General features: G+C 41.4%; 1 protein-coding gene across 1 annotated transcript in view; it reads right to left on the bottom strand.

The window, feature by feature from the left end:
- Positions 1-18,200, bottom strand: part of LOC120045947 (regulating synaptic membrane exocytosis protein 1-like) — a 78,815-nt gene extending 60,615 nt beyond the window's left edge. The window contains exon 1 of the mRNA XM_038990872.1: positions 18,037-18,200. Within this exon, the coding sequence (XP_038846800.1) occupies positions 18,037-18,200 (164 nt within the window). The remainder of the gene's footprint in view (positions 1-18,036) is intronic.
- Positions 18,201-19,269: the final 1,069 nt, after the last annotated feature.

The raw sequence follows: 19,269 nt of genomic DNA, 5'->3' as shown, positions 1-19,269 counted from the left end.
ACACCACATTTTAGGCTTTATAAAACTGATAAAAGACAGGCAGTGTGAAGGAGATAAAGAGGAAGAGATAGAGGAAGAGATTGAGCGATGGAAATAGAAGATGGGGAAGACAGATGGAGAGAGCACCAGAGCCAACAGCAGAGCTAAGTGGGTAGTGTGCTCCCCAGACAGAACTGGGCTATTCCATGCTAACGGAATTACGCTTGGACTTTTTCACTTTAAAATGTATGCCAAACCAAAACCATTGATTTCAAAGTTTAACAAACCACACAACTCTATGCACAAGGACTCCTTTGAACAATTTATGAAGAACATTTCACAAAGACACATTTACTGGAAGAACTGTGTGGATGCAAAGTTTGGTAACAGAATTACAGTAAAATCTCCCTCAGTTTTTATGCAACCCCATTTTCTAAAACTCTGTTAATTAAATATCTACTTGAATTAAGATTCAAATATGTCTGCAGAAAGAATGGTGTGTCAGCTATGACACCTTGAGTTTGAAAAAAAATATTTTTGTTTTTGAACTAGGGAAAGTGGATTTGACCGGGTAATGGAATTCCGGTAACAGAATGACATCATGGGTACCTGATCTGTACTTTACAGAAATGCACAATTAGTGATATGAATATCATTCTCTTCCTGGTGATGTTTCCTGAATAGGTACACAAAGGTAGAACAGTTTAACATCCTTCTTTGCATGTGGGTATTATTCTACACACGGGCTATTATTGCAATGAGCTAACATTTGGTTGGTCTGGACCAGACCAAATCTGAAACAATCATAGACAACTATGTTTCACGAGTTTGGACATCACGGTACAGCACAGTAGAGCAGAGTAGAGTTTAGTACAGTACAGTAAAGCACATTACAGTAGATTTCAGTACATTATACTGTACTGTACTCTAGTGCGCTCTAATGCAGGGGTTCTCAAAGTGGGGTCCGGGTCCGTGGTACTGCAGGGGGTCCACGTCCAGATCTCAAAACAAAATTAAAACAAAATAATTATTCAATGAATTTTAGAACAAGATTAAATGACTTTTGGCCAAGGGATCAGTGGAATAAGTTTAGAGGGTGTAATACAACACAATGTAATATTATGAATCTACAATTTAACCCGTGCAACATGGGCCTGGGAGGCTCACGGATATTGGTATCCACAGTACTCCACCAATTATACATTTTTTCAACTCAATACCCTCCTAAAGAATTTCTCTTCCTCATGGCAAAATGTGTAGAATTACAAGAAATTAGCTTGAAAACTGATTTTTTTTCTCTCTGGTGCCAAGAGATGGGCCTTTAAAATGTTCCTTTGCAGGGCCCAAGACTTGGTTCGAAGTCATAGTTAAACTCCTTGTATGCATTTCAAAAAACATCTCAATCGAGTTGTGTTCTGATTATGAGGGGGTGATGAATTTACTACCACAAAAGGGGTCCCTGGCCCCAAAAACTCCCTAGTCCTTGCCGATGACAAGCATATCCATAACAAGATGCAGCCACCACCATGCTAGAAAATATGAAGAGTGGTACTCAGTGGTGTGTTATGTTGGATTGTCCCCCAAACATAATGCTTTGTTTTCAGGACATAAAGTTAATTTATTTACCACATTTTTTGCACTTTTACATAAGTGTCTTATTGCAAACAGGATGCATGATGTGGAATATGTTCTGTAAAGGCTTTCTTATTTTCACTCTGTCAATTAGGTTAGTATTGTGGAGTAACTACAATGTTGTTGATCCATCCTCAGTTTACTCTTATCACAGCCATTAAACTCTAACTGTTTTAAAATCACCATTGGACTCTTGGGTGAAATCCCTGAGCGGTTTCCTTCCTCTCCGGCAACTGCGTTAGGAAGGATGCCTGTATCTTTGTAATGACTGGGTGTATTGATACACCATCCTAAGTGTAATTGATAACTTCACCATGCTCAAAGGGATAGTCAATGTTTGCTTTTTTTTACCCATCTACCAATAGACACTCTTCTTTGCGAGACATTGTGGTTGAATTTGTGTTTGAAATTCACTGCTTGTCTGATGGACTAGATAACTGTATGTGTGGAGTACAGAGATGAGGTAGTTATTCAAAAATCATGTTAAAACCTCTATAGGATTGGTGGGTCCCCCTCGGGACAGTTACGCTAACGTAGGCTAATGCGATTAGCTTGAGGTTGTAAATAACAAGAACATTTCCCAGGATATAGACATACAGTATCTGATATTGGCAGAAAGCTTAAATTCTTGTTAATCTAACTACACTGTCCAATTTACTGTAGCTATTACAGTGAAAGAATGCCATGTTGTTGTTTGAGGAGAGTGCACAGTTATGAACTTGAAAAGTTATTAATAATCCAATTAGGCACATTTGGGCAGTCTTGATACAACATTTTGAACAGACATGCAATGGTTCATTGGATCAGTCTAAAACTTTGCACATACACTGCTGCCATCTAGTGGCCAAAATCTAAGTTGCGCATGGGCTGGAATAATACCTTATGGCCTTTCTCGTGCATTTTAAAGATGATGGTACAGAAAAATACAAAAATACATGTTTTTTTCTTTGTATTATCTTTTACCAGATCTAATGTATTATATTCTCCTACATGCATTTCACATTTCCACAAACTTCAAAGTGTTTCCTTTCAAATGGTATCAAGAATATGCATATCCTTGCTTCAGTTCCTTAGCTACAGGCAGTTAGATTAGGGTATGTCATTTTAGGCCAATTTTTTTTTAAAGGGTCCGATCCTTAAGAGGTTTTTAAACACTATTATTACGCACAGACTGAGTCCATGCAATGTATTATGTGACATTTTTACTCCTGAACTTATTTCGGCTTGCCATAACAAAGGGATTGAATACTTATTGGCTCAAGACATTTCAGCTGTACATTTTTAATTAATTTGTTTGAAATATCTAAAAACATAATGCCATTTTGACATTATGGGGTATTGTGTAGACCAGTGACACAACATCTCAATTTAATTCATTTTAAACTGGAAAAAGTCAAGGTGTGTGAATACTTTCTGAAGGCAAATGTCTTGAGTCTGTACCCCACACATACAATTATCTGTAAGGTCCCTCAGTTGAGCAGTGAATTTCAAACACAAATTGAACCACAAAGACCAGGGAAGTTTTCCAATAGAAACATTTGTTATTCTTGACTAGAGTCAATGTCCGCATAATACAAAAATCCACATAAAAAATCTCTGTTTAAGCTAGAGATATTTGATTTTTTGCAATGCTCAATCCACAGCATCCGCCGATGATTCACTGCTCGTCTGAGGGACTAGATAATTGTATGTGTGGAGTACAGAGATGAGGTAGTTATTCATAAATCATTTAGCTCCGTTGATGACAGAGCTAAGAAAAATTGGTCTTCTCACAAAATCGTCAGTAGCATCCGAATGGTTTGGCCTACAAACGACGACATATGGAAAGATGAGACTCTCACAAACATGATGGTGCCCTCCGTTTTGCTCTATGATCCCCACAACCATCTTGGGACTAGTCTGAAGTTGGTACAGCCGATCTGCTAACTTCTGTCTGTAGCGTCAGAACAGTTTGGGCTACACAATAATACCCCTCTGTTGAAAGGTGAGACTCTCGTGAACACGTACATGTCAATTGTTTCACTCTAGGAAGCCCACAAGCCTCACAAGAATCGTCTGAAAGTCCCTCAGTACCAGTTGAAAAAAGTACCCCCCACGGCGTAGTCAGGGCTTAGTCTTTAGATTAACAGTTACAGATAGGAGAAAACTGAGGATGGATCAACAACATGTTCGTTACTCCACAATACTAACCTAATTGACAGAGTGAAAGAAGGAAGCCTGTACAGAAGAAAAAATATTCCAAAACATTCATCCTGTTTGCAACAAGACACTAAAGTAATACGGCAAGAATGTTGGTAAAGCAATTAACTTTTTCACCTAAATACAAAGTGTTATGTTTGGGGAAAATCCAGTTCAACACATTACGGAGTACCACTATCCATATTTTCAAGCATAGTGGTGCCTGCATCATGTTATGGGTATGATTGTAATCATTAAGGACTGCGGAGGTTTTCATGATAAAACATTTATTGAATGGAGCTAAGCACAGGCAAAATCCGATAGGGAAAAACCTGGATCAGTATGCTTTCCACCAGACACTGGGAGATCAATTCACCTTTCAGCAGGAAAATAAGCCAAAACACAAGGCTAAATCTACACTGGAGTTGCTTACCAAGAAGACAGTGAATGTTCCTGAGTGGCCGAGTTATAGTTTTGACTTAAATCTGCTTGAAAATCTATGGCAAGACCTGAAAATGGTTGTCTAGCAATGATCAAATAATAATGGGCAAATGTTGAACAATCCAGGTGTGGAAAGCTCTTAGAGACAAACCAGAAAGAGTCACAGCTGTAATCACTGCCAAAGGCGATTCTAACATGTATTGACGCAGGGGGGTTGAATACTTATCTAGTCAAGATATAGTGTTTAATTTTTAAAATCTTTTATTGTTATTTTTTACAAAGTGATCCCAGTGTAATACAACAAAATGTGGAAAAAATCAAGGGGTGTGAATACTTTCTGAAGGCACTGTACAGTACCGTACTGTACTCTACTTTACTGTACTGTTCTGTACTTTACTGTTCTCTACTTTGCTGTACTGCACTGTGCTATCCAAACTAGGGTTGAATGGCGGGAGCCCGGTTATCGGGATTTACCGCGCAAACCACTCCCTTTTCCCGGGATAAATAACAGCGAGTCACCGGTCAATTATAACAAATTATTTATATGAACATCATGGCGTGAAATGGAACTGTTAAATAATTTGTGATGTCGAAATATGCCTTCTCTATGGCCTCTGCATGATGAATCAATGCGCAGGGTGGGGACAGACAGCCCATCTCAGTATGAAGTGCAGTTCACAAAGCATGTAGACCTAGCTATCCTGGTAACTTTTTTTCTTATGACAGCTATGCTACAGTAACATACTGGCCGAATGTGCGTCTAATTTATCCATCTCTATCTGGTTTTCGGAGGTCACCTTGTTTTTTAATTGTAAAGATTCTATATTTTTTAAATTGCAGCTGCAGAGTTTAAAATCAGACTATCACTCGAATATCGTTGCTTTAAATCAGTACACGTGCGAGCAATCTCTCGCAGTCTTTCTCTCTCTCTCTCCATCAACTCTATTCAAATTGCATCCAAAATTACTTGTTACTTCTGTGAACTTTCATTATCCTTCCTTCTCATCTTAAAGATACGTGGGCACAAGGCAATGTTTCTTAAACTTACAGAAGGCAAATCCTTTCTCCAAAACTAAATATAAGTGTTGATATTACTTGGCAGGGGTCTTTACTTCAACATTATTGTGTTATTTTTGCCTACATTATTTCCGCCTAAAATGACATACCCAAATCTAACTGCCTGTAGCTCAGGCCCTGAAGCAAGGATATGCATATTATTGGTACCATTTGAAAGGAAACACTTTGAAGTTTGTGGAAATGTGAAAGGAATGTAGAAGAGTATAACACAATCAATCTGATAAAAGGTAATACGAAGAAAAAAACAAGCGTTCTTTTGTATTTTTTTTGTACCATCATCTTTGAAATGCAAGAGAAAGGCCATCATGTATTATTCCAGCCCATGCACAATTTAGATTTTGGTCACTAGATGGCAGCAGTGTGTGTGTGCAAAGTTTCAGACTGATCCAATGAACCATTGCATTTCTGTTCAAAATCTTGTATCAAGACTGCCCAAAGTGCCTAATTGGTTTATTATTAACATTTCATGTTCAAAATTGTGCACTCTCCTCTAACAATAGCATGGTATTTTTTCACTGTAATAGCTACTATAAATTGGACAGTGCAGTTAGAGTAACAAGAATTTAAGCTTTCTGCCAATATCAGACATGTCTATGTCCTGGGAGATTTTCTTGTTACTTACAACCTCATGCTAATCACATTAGCCTATGTTTGCTCAACTGTCCTGAGGATGGGACAACGATCCCGAAGAAGTTTTAAGACTTTTTCTGGTAGATATTGTCTAAGACCCCTCTTTCATCTGTTTGATCAGAAATTGAAAGATTTACACTACATTTTAGCGTTACAGATTTTCAGGAAGGAAAATGGTTGAAAAATGTATATCTGCCTTAATTTAGAAAATATATAGACTCTTAGATCATTTGACACCCAATATAACATGCTTCTATGAACTTCACATGTTGTTGCTCATGGGTCCTTTTACATGGAAAGGCCCAGCTTCATATGGCTTGGCACAGTCGTACAGAGCTCTCCCTTCGGCAGGGTGGGAGTGCACCGTCTACAATCACACATACCATCACACACAAACACACTTCTGTATGAAGCTCCATCTTCAGTAGGGTGGGTAACGCATACACACACATGCGCGTACATGCACATGTGCATACACGTACACACACACACACACACACACACACACACACACACACACACACACACACACACACGTACACGCACACACACACACACACGCACACACACACACACACACAAACTCACACCGAGCTGAACCACACAAGGAACAATATCCTGTAACTGCAGAGAAATACAGGACATAAGTCATGCTAGTTTGTGTTGAGTTAGCTGTGTACTAACTGTGCTTCTCTTGTGTGTGTACAGTATCCATGCTTTCTCCTGCGAAGATACACAGAAGTAAGCAGTCAGGAACTCCATGCATATTCTACACATGTGATTAAAAGCAGTCTCTTGACACTGGAGCCATGGTAATGGCCCAGAAACACTGCAGTCCACTCCTGAGCTTTGGGATTGGCCGGTAGTCACTTCCTGTGCTCTGTGATTGGCTAGTATCCTCCCAGGAGTATCTCTGCTCCAAAGGGTATAACAGTGAAAGAAGCTGGGCCTTACTTACGGTACCAATCAAAAGTTTGGACACACCTACTCATAAAAGGGTTTTCTTTATTTTTACTATTTTCTACATTGTAGAATAATAGTGAAGACATCAAAACTATGAAATAACACACATGGAATCACATAGTAAACAAAAAAGTGTTTAGATTTTAGATTCCTCAAAGAAGCCAACCTTTGCCTTGATGACAGCTTTGCACACTCTTGCTATTCTCTCAACCAGCTTCATGACGAATGCTTTTCCAATGGTCGTGAAGGGGTTACCACATATGCTGAGCACTTGTTGGTTGCTTTTCCTTCACTCTGCAGTCCAACTTATTCCAAACCATCTCAATTGGGTTGAGGTCGGGTAATTGTGGAGGCTTGGTCATCTGTTGCAGATAGCCCATACACAGCCTGGAGGTGTGTTGGGTCATTGTCCTGTTGAAAAACAAATGATAGTCCCACCAAGCGCAAACCAGATGGGATGGCGTATCGCTGCAGAACGTGGTAGCGATGCTGGTCAAGTGTGCCTAGAATTCTAAATAAATTACTGACAGTGTCACCAGCAAAGCACCCCACACCCTCCTCCTCCATGCTTCACAGTGGGAACCACACATGCAGAGATCATCCGTTCATCTACTCTGCGTCTCACAAAGACATGGCGGTTGTTGGAACCAAAAATGTCACATTTGGACACATCAGACCAAAGGACAGATTTCCACTGGTCTAATATCCACTCCTCGTGTTTCTTGGCCCAATCAAGTCTCTTCTTCTTATTGTGTCCTTTAGTAGTGGTTACTACATGATTCCATATGTGTTATTTCATAGTTTTGATGTTTTCACTATTTTTCTACAATGTAGGAAATAGTAAAAAATTAAGAATAAACCCTCGAATGAGTAGGTGTGTCCAAACGTTTGACTGTTACTGTATGTGCATCGTTACAGAATGTTACAAACATACATCCCTGTCATATAGAGAGAAGAGTAATGTAAGCTCTACATGGTAAATATAAAGTTACAGAAACTGTGACTTATGCTAGCTAATGTTTGACTTGAGTTTTAGCAAGAATGCTACCTGGCGGTAGGTGATGCTAATGCTAAGAGGTTATCTTACATAGCCTGTGTTGCTCAGTGGGCAGGAGCAGGGCCGTAACCAGGGTCTGAGTTTTAGTGAAGCCCGGATGGATGGACTGCATTTCTATACAATTTAATCAGTCTAAAATACTTTTTGGAGAACATCAATAACAATCAAAAATGACCCTAACCTTTATCACATTGGTTGCTGTAATTTCATTTACCTCAGTCAATCTACAAACACATAACCTATAAGCTATACAATTAGCCGCTACACATTAACTCTAACTTAGTACAGGGATAAAAAATTATAATTTCATACGTACAAAGGGATCATTTAGCAGAAAAGTATTTTATTACCAAAAAGTAAACAAATCAGTTTGCTTTACAGAATATTTTTTTTGTTGTTGCAATTTTACAGCTAATTTCCTGCAATTTGACACATTTTGCTGACATATGCCATGTTAATATGATATACAGTGCCTTGCAAAAGTACTCATCCCCCTTGGCGTTTTTCATATTTTGTTGCATTACAACCTGTAATTTAAATAGACTTTTATTTGGATTTCATGTAATGGACATACACAAAATAGTCCAAATTGTTGAAGTGAAATGAAAAAAATTACTTGTTTCAAAAACAACAACAAAAAAAAAATCGGAAAAGTGGTGCGTGCATATGTATTGACCCCCTTTGCTATGAAGCCCCTAAATAAGGTCTGGTTCAACCAGAAGTCACATAATTAGTTAAATAAAGTCCACATGTGTGCAATCTAAGTGTTACATGATCTGTCACATGATCTCAGTATACAGTGGGGCAAAAAAGTATTTAGTCAGCCACCAATTGTGCAAGTTATCCCACTTAAAAAGATGAGAGAGGCCTGTAATTTTCATCATAGGTACACTTCAACTATGACAGACAAAATGAGAAAAAAAAATCCAGAAAATCACATTGTAGGATTTTTTATGAATTTATTTGCAAATTATGGTGGAAAATAAGTATTTGGTCAATAACAAAAGTTTATCTCAATACTTTGTTATATACCCTTTGTTGGCAATGACAGAGGTCAAACGTTTTCTGTAAGTCTTCACAAGGTTTTCACACACTGTTGCTGGTATTTTGGCCCATTCCTCCATGCAGATCTCCTCTAGAGCAGTGATGTTTTGGGGCTGTTGCTGGGCAACACGGACTTTCAACTCCCTCCAAAGATTTTCTATTGGGTTGAGATCTGGAGACTGGCTAGGCCACTCCAGGACCTTGAAATGCTTCTTACGAAGCCACTCCTTCGTTGCCGGGCGGTGTGTTTGGGATCATTGTCATGCTGAAAGACCCAGCCACATTTCATCTTCAATGCCCTTGCTGATGGAAGGAGGTTTTCACTCAAAATGTCACGATACATGGCCCCATTCATTCTTTCCTTTACACGGATCAGTCGTCCTGGTCCCTTTGCAGAAAAACAGCCCCAAAGCATGATGTTTCCACCCCCATGCTTCACAGTAGGTATGGTGTTCTTTGGATGCAACTCAGCATTCTTTGCCCTCCAAACACGACGAGTTGAGTTTTTACCAAAAAGTTCTATTTTGGTTTCATCTGACCATATGACATTCTCCCAAACTTCTTCTGGATCATCCAAATGCTCTCTAGCAAACTTCAGACAGGCCTGGACATGTACTGGCTTAAGCAGGGGGACACGTCTGGCACTGCAGGATTTGAGTCCCTGGCGGCGTAGTGTGTTACTGATGGTAGGCTTTGTTACTTTGGTCCCAGCTCTCTGCAGGTCATTCACTAGGTCCCCCCGTGTGGTTCTGGGATTTTTGCTCATCGTTCTTGTGATCATTTTGACCCCACGGGGTGAGATCTTGCGTGGAGCCCCAGATCGAGGGAGATTATCAGTGGTCTTGTATGTCTTCCATTTCCTAATAATTGCTCCCACAGTTGATTTCTTCAAACCAAGCTACTTACCTATTGCAGATTCAGTCTTCCCAGCCTGGTGCAGGTCTACAATTTTGTTTCTGGTGTCCTTTGACAGCTCTTTGGTCTTGGCCATAGTGGAGTTTGGAGTGTGACTGTTTGAGGTTGTGGACAGGTGTCTTTTATACTGATAACAAGTTCAAACAGGTACCATTAATACAGGTAACGAGTGGAGGACAGAGGAGCCTCTTAAAGAAGAAGTTACAGGTCTGTGAGAGCCAGAAATCTTGCTTGTTTGTAGGTGACCAAATACTTATTTTCCACCATAATTTGCAAATAAATTCATTAAAAATCCTACAATGTGATTTTCTGGAATTTTTTTTCTCATTTTGTCTGTCATTGTTGAAGTGTACCTATGATGAAAATTACAGGCCTCTCTCATCTTTTTAAGTGGGAGAACTTGCACAATTGGTGGCTGACTAAATACTTTTTTGCCCCACTGTATATACACCTGTTCTGAAAGGCCCCAGAGTCTGCAACACCACTAAGCAAGGGGCACCACAAAGCAAGCGGCACCATGAAGACCAAGGAGCTCTCCAAAAAGGTTAGGGACAAAGTTGTTGATTATAAAAAAATATCTGAAACTTTGAACATCCCACGAGCACCATTAAATCCATTATTAAAAAATGGAAAGAATATGGCACCACAACAAACCTGCCAAGAGAGGGCCGCCCACCAAAACTCACGGACCAGGCAAGGAGGGCATTAATCAGAGAGGCAACAAAGAGACCAAAGATAACCCTGAAGGAGCTGCAAAGCTCCACAGTGGAGATTGAAGTATCTGTCCATAGGACAACTTTAAGCCGTACACTCCACAAAGCTGGGCTTTACGGAAGAGCGGCCAGAAAAAAGCCATTGCTTAAAGAAAACAATAAGCAAACACGTTTGGTGTTCACCAAAAGGCAGGTGGGAGACTCCCCAAACATAATAGAAGAAGGTACTCTGGTCAGATGAGACTAAAATTGAGCTTTTTGGCCATTAAGGAAAACGATATGTCTTGCGTAAACTCAACACCTTTCATCACCCCGAGAATAACATCCCCACAGTGAAGCATGGTGGTGGCAGCATCATGCTGTGGGGATGTTTTTCATTGGCAGGGACTGGGAAACTGGTCAGAATTAAAGGAATGATAGATGGCGCTAAATACAGGGAAATTCTTGAGGGAAACCTGTTTCAGTCTTCTAGAGATTTGAGACTGGGACGGAGGTTCACCTGCCAGCACGACAATGAACCTAAGGATACTGCTAAAGCAACACTTGAGTGGTTTAAGGGGAAACATTTAAATGTCTTGGAATGGCCTAGTCAAAGCCCAGACCTCAATCCAAAGATTGCTGTACACCAGCGGAACTCACCCAACTTGAAGGAGCTGGAGCAGTTTTGCCTTGAAGAATGTGCAAAAATCACAGTGGCTAGATGTGCCAGGCTTATAGAGACATACCCCAAGAGACTTGCAGCTGTAATTGACTTTGGGGGGGGTGAATAGTTATGTACGCTCAAGTTCTGTTTTTTGGTCTTATTTCTTGTTTGTTTCACCCCCCAAAAAATATTTTGCATCTTCAAAGTGGTAAGCTTGTTGTGTAAATCAAATGATACAAACCCCATAAAATCCATTTTAATTCCAGGTTGTAAGGCAACAAAATAGGAAAAATGCCCAGGGGGTGAATACTTTCGCAAGCCACTGTATGAGTGAGAGTGAAAAACAAAATGAATGGAGGCTCCCTGGAGGTCAGGGCCCCTGGACATGTGCCCTGCGTGCCGGGTCGGTAATTCAGCCATGATTACTACAAGTTTAGATAGCTGGCTAGACTAACTAGACTAATTTACCAATCTAAAAAGTGTTAACTGACATGTCAGTGAGTGAAATATAACAAGAGGAAACATGCTGATGCAAAACTAAGTATCAAAATTGCACCTTGTGTATTCTACTATTCCTACTCTCAACAGTAAGTTGAGACCCGACAGAGTTCCTAAATTATTATATATTTTTTCACATTCTCAATAATTCCATGGCTGTCGAGGGCTCGTCTTTAACGTACAGAGAGTTATGAAAGCTTTTCTCTCTATTTGTTTATCTTTCTCTCTATCAACAGGAATAGTAGGTCTATCATTAATACATTCTGAATTCACTTCACTTGCCCTTTACAAAAATCTGCTTTGCATTTCTTGAGCTCCCCAAATTCATATGACAGATCAACATCTGTGCTCATCTCGGATCATATATAGAAAAACAGATAGTGCATGTACAAAACAGCCTGCATGTCAAGTGATACCAAATTCCTTATAGTTCACTGCTTTTCATCAAAGTAAAGTGCTTATCATTATCTGTATCCTGTTCTGACGGCTTGCTGACATTCCGTATGTGTCAGAATACTGACCGGGATTCGTGGTATAATGTCATAATGGGCCACATTCCGGGATTCCTCTGGGAAGCAGATGTGATTTACCCCTTCATCCCACCACTCTCTGATCCAACCTCTCACACACGCATGCATTCTTGCACAAAACACACAAGTGAACGCAGAAAAACACTCATATGGACAACCACATACACACACACCGTAAATGTGCACGACTGTGCAGACATAATTACTTACAGTACGTACACACATAACATGTGTTCAATGTGCTACCGAGACAATCTCTATTACAGACATAAGCGTAAAGTAGTGACCACACCTCCCACTACCAAAAACACAGAAACATACTGACAAACACACCCATTCTCAACTGCATCCTCAAACTTGCCTCAGTCAAAGGGAACTTAGATGCTGGACTTATAGTTGGCATACCGGTACTTCGTTATGACATACTTATCGCTCTGGGTGGACACTGGCTGTTTTTCTCATCAGAGCCAGAGTGATAGGAAGTTGCTGGGCTCAGATTACCCAACTGCAAATTCTAACTTTCTAACCTCTAGGAGGATACAGAATATCTGACCCTGGACCAGCTGTTAGGGGCATCAGGCTTAACCACATATCCACAGCACAAACCCATGTCAAAGACTAAATGATGTCTCAATAGTACTTAAGAGTTAATTGACAAGTGATGTCCATCTTCTCACTGGGTTGTGGAATGTTGTCCATTAGCTTGGGGAGCTAACACAAGTCTTCAGGTCTCAGGGAAGGTTACGTATTACGCGCACACCAAACCACATCCGTTACACTTCACCCCCCTTTGACCACAATGTCCTCAGAGACCCATCCCGGGTTTAGGAAGCAATGTGACCGACTGGGCTCAAACCCAGGCCTTCTGACCACCCCAAGACTGTGTTACAATAACCAGCTGACCATTAAAAATAAATAGTCAGCAAAATATGGTTGTATAGTGGTTTTTACCTGACATCATTTTGCTGAGGAGGCTTCTTTTGGCCTACCAAGTTCACAGTTCTTGCTTGGATGGGCTTCTCCTCCCTGGAACACACAAAAGGGACAATGTGGTTGGAATGTTGTCAGAAAACGTTGTCAAATGTTATACATTGGTGTAGTTTGAGGGTTCTTTAGAAGGTGGATGCATGACTCTATTTAGACATTGGTCAGATTGCTCTGCTCAGACGTTGCTGAGACCTGCTAGATCTTACAATGTCTGAATAGGTATTTTACATATCAGCTAACCACATCATTTGTTATGGCAATCTGGTGCCCAAATGCACAGTCGATGACATGGCACCCAACCATTGGTTGATACATGCAACGTCTGAGCACGGGAACGCGATTAAACATTGGATGGATGAAATTACCACATTCACAGGGTCGTCATTAGTTACCACAGCCACAAAGTCATAAACCCCACCTATTTGTACAATTTATCTTATTAAGATGTGATTTTAAACGTAACCCTAACCTTAATCACACTGCTAACCGTATGCCTAACCTTAACCTTAAATTAAGACCAAAAAGCAAATTTTTGTTTTTATGAATTGTTATGATATAGCCAACTTTTACTTTGTGACTGTGCTATCTAGTGAAAACCCATTCACAGTCATAAATCAAATCCACTACTTACTGTTCTCCATCAACAATTAACCAACACCTGACCAATCAGAATAGAGAAACTAAGTTGCTATGTAGAACATCAATTACAATAACAAAGAACTGATTCATCATATTTTAGAACTACACAACAATGACTTAAAAAATCATATTTCTGATAAAATAATTATACACTGGAATGTTTTCCCTTTTACCTCAAAATATCTACTGTTTTCTTTTTTCCCCTCAGTAATCTGACACATCAATGGGTTGGTCCTCTGATTATCTTGATCACAGATAAAACCCTATGAGAACCCCACAACATGGAGGCGTTCTGTCTAAAACTGAAAGGGGTGACAGATCTGTAATAACACATTGTGTATGAGCTGTCATTAGATGGGTGCTATGAAAAAAAATTGGGTTCGATGGCAACTGTGTCTGACTGTCCAGTATTTCAGCTGTTCAAACCTCCATTCTTCAATTACACCGATTGGGTGAAAAAGTTGATGTATAAGCCAAACCTAATTATTAGGAAACAGGACCAGAGGAGCACACTGCATTCTTACAACCATTAGATCATTTTTTTCTGAGTGTGACCTATGCATGAAAATATCTGCACATACAGTACACACACACCCACACATATGCAAGGGCAGATAGTATGAATACAAAGCAGTGTGTAAATATTGATATGGCGGATTGGATTAAATCCCAGCCTCTCTCTCTCTGTGTGTGTGTGTGTGTGTGTGTGTGTGTGTGTGTGTGTGTGTGTGTGTGTGTGTGTGTGTGTGTGTGTGTGTGTGTGTGTGTGTGTGTGTGTGTGTGTGTGTGTGTGTGTGTGTGTGTGTGTGTGTGTGAGATGAGTACCAGTTTGGACACACCTACTCATTCAAGGGTTTTTCTTTATTTTTACTATTTTCTACATTGCAGAATAATAGTGAAGACATCAAAACTAGGAAATAACACATATAGAATCATGTAGTAACCAAAAAAGTGTTTTAAACTAATCAAAATATATTTTATATTTGAGTTTTTCAAAGTAGCCACCCTTTGCCTTGATGACAGCTTTGCACACGCTTGGCATTCTCTCAACCAGCTTCATGAGGTAGTCACCTGGAATGCATTTTAATTAACAGGTGTGCCTTGTTAAAAGTTAATTTGTGAAATGTCTTTCCTTCTTAATGTGTTTGAGCCAATCAGATGTGTTGTGACAAGGTAGAGGTGGTATACAGCAGATAGCCCTATTTGGTAAAAGACCAAGTCCATATTATGGCAGGAACAGCTCAAATAAGTAAAGAGAAACGACAGTCCATCACTACTTGAAGACATGAAGGTAAGTCAATACTGAACATTCCAAGAACCATCAAGCGCTATAATGAAACTGGCTCTCATGAGGACCACCACAGGAAACGAAGACCCAGAGTTACCTCTGCTGCAGAGGATAAGTTCATTAGAGTTAACTGCACCTCAGATTGCAGCCTAAAGAAATGCTTCATAGAGTTCAAGTATCAGACACATGTCAACATCAACTGTTCAGGAGAGAATGCATGAATCAGGCCTTTGTGGTGAAATTGCTGCAAAGAAACCACTACTAAAGGGCACAAAAGAAGAAGAGACTTGCTTGGGCCAAGAAACACGATGAGTGGATATTAGACCGGTGGAGATCTGTCCTTTGGTCTGATGAGTCCAAATCTAAGATTTCTGCTTCTAACCCCCATGTCTTTGTGAGACGCAGAGTAGGTGAACGGCTGATCTCTGCATGTGTGGTTCCCACCGTGAAGCATGGAGGAGGAGGTGTGATGGTGTGGGGTGCTTTGCTGGTGACACTGTCAGTGATTTATTTAGAATTCAAGGCATACTTAACCAGCATGCCTACCACAGTATTCTGTAGCGATACGCCATCCCATCTGGTTTGCGCTTAGTGGGACTATCATTTGTTTTTCAACAGGACAATGACCCAAATCACACCTCTAGGCTGTGTAAGGGATATCTGACTAAGGAGAGTGGTGGAGTGCTGTATCAGATGACCTAGCCTCCACAATCACCTGACCTCAACCCAATTGAGATGTTTGGGATGAGTTGGACCGCAGAGTGAAGGAAAAACAGCCAACAAGTGCTCAACATATGTGGGGACTCCTTCAAGACTGTTGGCATTCCAGCTGAAACTGGTTGAGCGAATGCCAAGAGTGTGCAAAGCTGTCATCAAGGCAAATGGTGGCTACTTAGAAGAATCTCAAATGTAAAATATATTTTGATTTGTTTAACACTTTTTTGGTTACTACATGGTTCCATATGTGTTATATCATCGTTTTGATGTCTTCACTATTATACTACAATGTAGAAAATAGTAAAAAATTAAGAAAAACCCTTAAATGAGTAGGTTTGTCCAAACTTTTGACTGGAACTGTATATGGGGTGTCATAGTCCTGTGTCTATGTTTCATCAGTGCTTCTCACATTAGTGGGTTTATCGAATAGCTTTACAGCATAGAATGCGCAGATTAGATGACATATCAGTTCAGCCCGCGTCTACTGTAATCTGATGTTGTGATTAGAGTGAATGATGCTATCAGATATAGGTGAGTTCTGTGAGTGGAAGATTTAAAAGGCTATTTTCCTCACTAGAGTAAGGGCACACAGGCTACTGTAGCATATGTTGCAATTAAGATCACACAGCAAACCGCATGAGCATGCGAAGCAAGCATGCGCGCACACACACACATGCTACAGTTTTACAGGGCTAATGCATAGCCTAAAATGAAAATTATGCATGACCACTTATGCATTGGACACTTCCTTCTTTAGATGCAATGAATCGATCTGCAGTTTCAGTACAGGGCCATCACTCTGCACAAGGAGCCTAAAATAGAACACAGACGTGAATAGCAGAGGAGTTCTCATAGGAGCCCGGTTATTCGTTCTCTATAAGACTATGCGATAGCAGTGACTTGTTTAACGTCATATCACCTCGCTGCAGTTTGACAGGCAATCAGTGGAGTAACATGCTACTCAGATAAGGTTACATCTAACTCACGATGACAAACCGTCGATGTTTTGTCGTGACAAATACAATATACGTGCTCCTTCCACACCGGCTCAAATTCTGTGTGTGAAAATACTAAAATAGCACAGGTTGACTGCTGATTTTCGACCATTCATCAACTATAATAAAACAGCACATAGGGCATGGACTAGGCTACATGCATTTACGCTAGCCTTTCTGTAGAGATGGGCTGTTGTAGCCTGATGCGAGAGTGCTGGCGCTGGCCTACATTGGGCTGTTATACTCAACCCACCGCATCGCCAAAGCAGCGACCGAACACGCAAACAGCTGTTGAGATACGGGACGGAAAAACTCCGCTAGAGCAGATATGCACTGATTTTACAAGCAGAAATTAAGAGAATATCGGTCGAATCGCGTTGTGCAATCGCAGCCTGAAGTTAGCCTATAGCCTGCGGACGCAGTGCTCAAGATACTGGGCTATAGGCTATATATAACCTATATAGCCAGCAATTTGTTCGGATATGACAGAACACATGATTGTATTACCGGGAAATGGGTGAGGTTGAGAAGAAATTAGTTAGGGCATCAGAAGACACTGGAGTGTGACGCTGCTGCGTGTCTCAGGGACGACACACCCCTCTCTCTCCCCCTTCTCTCTCTCTCCCTCCCTCTCTCCCCCTGTTCGTCTCTTACACCTGTGACAGCGCTGACCCAACACATGCTTACTCAGAAACCTTATCCTCTCTCTCTCTTTCACACACGCACACACACAGCGTGTTCGGGTATCTTGCTAGGTCATCCTTGACTCTGTGTAGACTAAATGATAGGCTGTAGATGGATGAGAGTGAAGGCGAAAATAGGCTACACTATATTTGCCGTAGGAGGAGCTGGGGCTATACATGCTTACACACACACACACACACACACACACACACACACACACACACACACACACACACACACACACACACACACACACACACACACACGTCGATAGCATTTTCGGTTAAAGTTAGGTAGGCAGATATTTGTATAGGTTTGGTATCCTATTGGTAGCCTAGCGGCCGATGAGCAGCAGTATGAGTACCATCTCTGCACTATATCTCCCCAACATCTCCAGAGCAGAAATAGCCCCAGTGTCTCTCTTACTTTAACATGGCCTCTTCCTTCTCCTCCTCCTCCTTCTGTCGAGCTAACACGGCCATGATTATCTTCCTCTCTTCCTCAGTCAGATGGCTCAGGTCCGGCTCAGGCATGGAATCCGGCGCAACGGGTGGGCGCGGGCCGCCCCGAGGGCCCACCGAGGCGGACATCTTCTCCCCCCTTCCTCGGCGGCTCGGATTACGGACAGAAATCCCGCTGGTGGAGCCCACGTATCACGACATGGCCCACGGACGAAGCAACGGCTCGGGCAAGTGATGCAAGGCTCCCATGGTGGCGGGCACCCACGGCTGTAGTGCTTCTTCGGTTCCTAGTCGCCTTTCCTCTGCCTCTCTCTCGCTCTTTTCTCTTCTCCCCCCCACCCCCCGCCCGCCCGCCTCTCCCCTCCACTTCCAGTTACCGGGAACCCATCTCTGGTGGAGAATGATACTCGGTCACCTGGGAAGGCTTAGCTTTCTTCACAGCGGAGAGATGTTACTCTGCCGCTGCCCAGGTTGATCCGCTGGCTGGGTGCCTTGTTTTCTAACGCTGCCGCGCTCTGCTGCTGATGCTGCCGCTGTCAGGGAGATGTAGAACAGTCAATGGGACCGCAGCCCCTGAAACGAGCACACCTTCTCACGCCGGGAGCGCGCATTGTAATTTGAGAATGGGGATTCACCGTACAAGGCGCTTGCACAATTTTCTCTCTCACTTCACCAATCATAGTGTGCTAGTGACGCGCTTCCCATCCTCCCGTCCTCGTGTGCGTGTGTGTCAGTAGTGTTGTTGTATCTTGTTAGTCCCGTGTGGCTCAGTTGGTAGAGCATGGCGCTTGCAACGCCAGGGTTGTGGGTTCAATTCCCACGGGGGGACCAGGATGAATATGTATGAACTTTCCAATTTGTAAGTCGCTCTGGATAAGAGCGTCTGCTAAATGACTTAAATGTAAATGTAATGTAAATGTTAGGGCCCCAGCTTAAAATACTCGCAACACAAATTTAGCATTGGTTGTCTACCCTACACTAAAAATGTGTATGAGCCTATTTCAGGACCATGGACAGGCAGTGGGCGGCCGGCGGCGAGACTCAAAACGAGATAACCAAAAGCTGCCCCGTCCTTTTTCATTAAACATTATTCCCTCTATCATAATGCGAATTGTATTTGTATTTTAGTTTACAAATCAATGTAGCCTACATATCATACTATTGAATTGCGCCCACAAAGAGTCGTAGCCTAACTGTT

This window comes from Salvelinus namaycush, chromosome 4 (genome assembly GCF_016432855.1).
Source record: "Salvelinus namaycush isolate Seneca chromosome 4, SaNama_1.0, whole genome shotgun sequence".
Lineage (NCBI taxonomy): Eukaryota > Metazoa > Chordata > Actinopteri > Salmoniformes > Salmonidae > Salvelinus > Salvelinus namaycush.
Note: the sequence above shows the minus strand (reverse complement) of the source record. Positions and strands in the feature narration are given on the sequence as shown.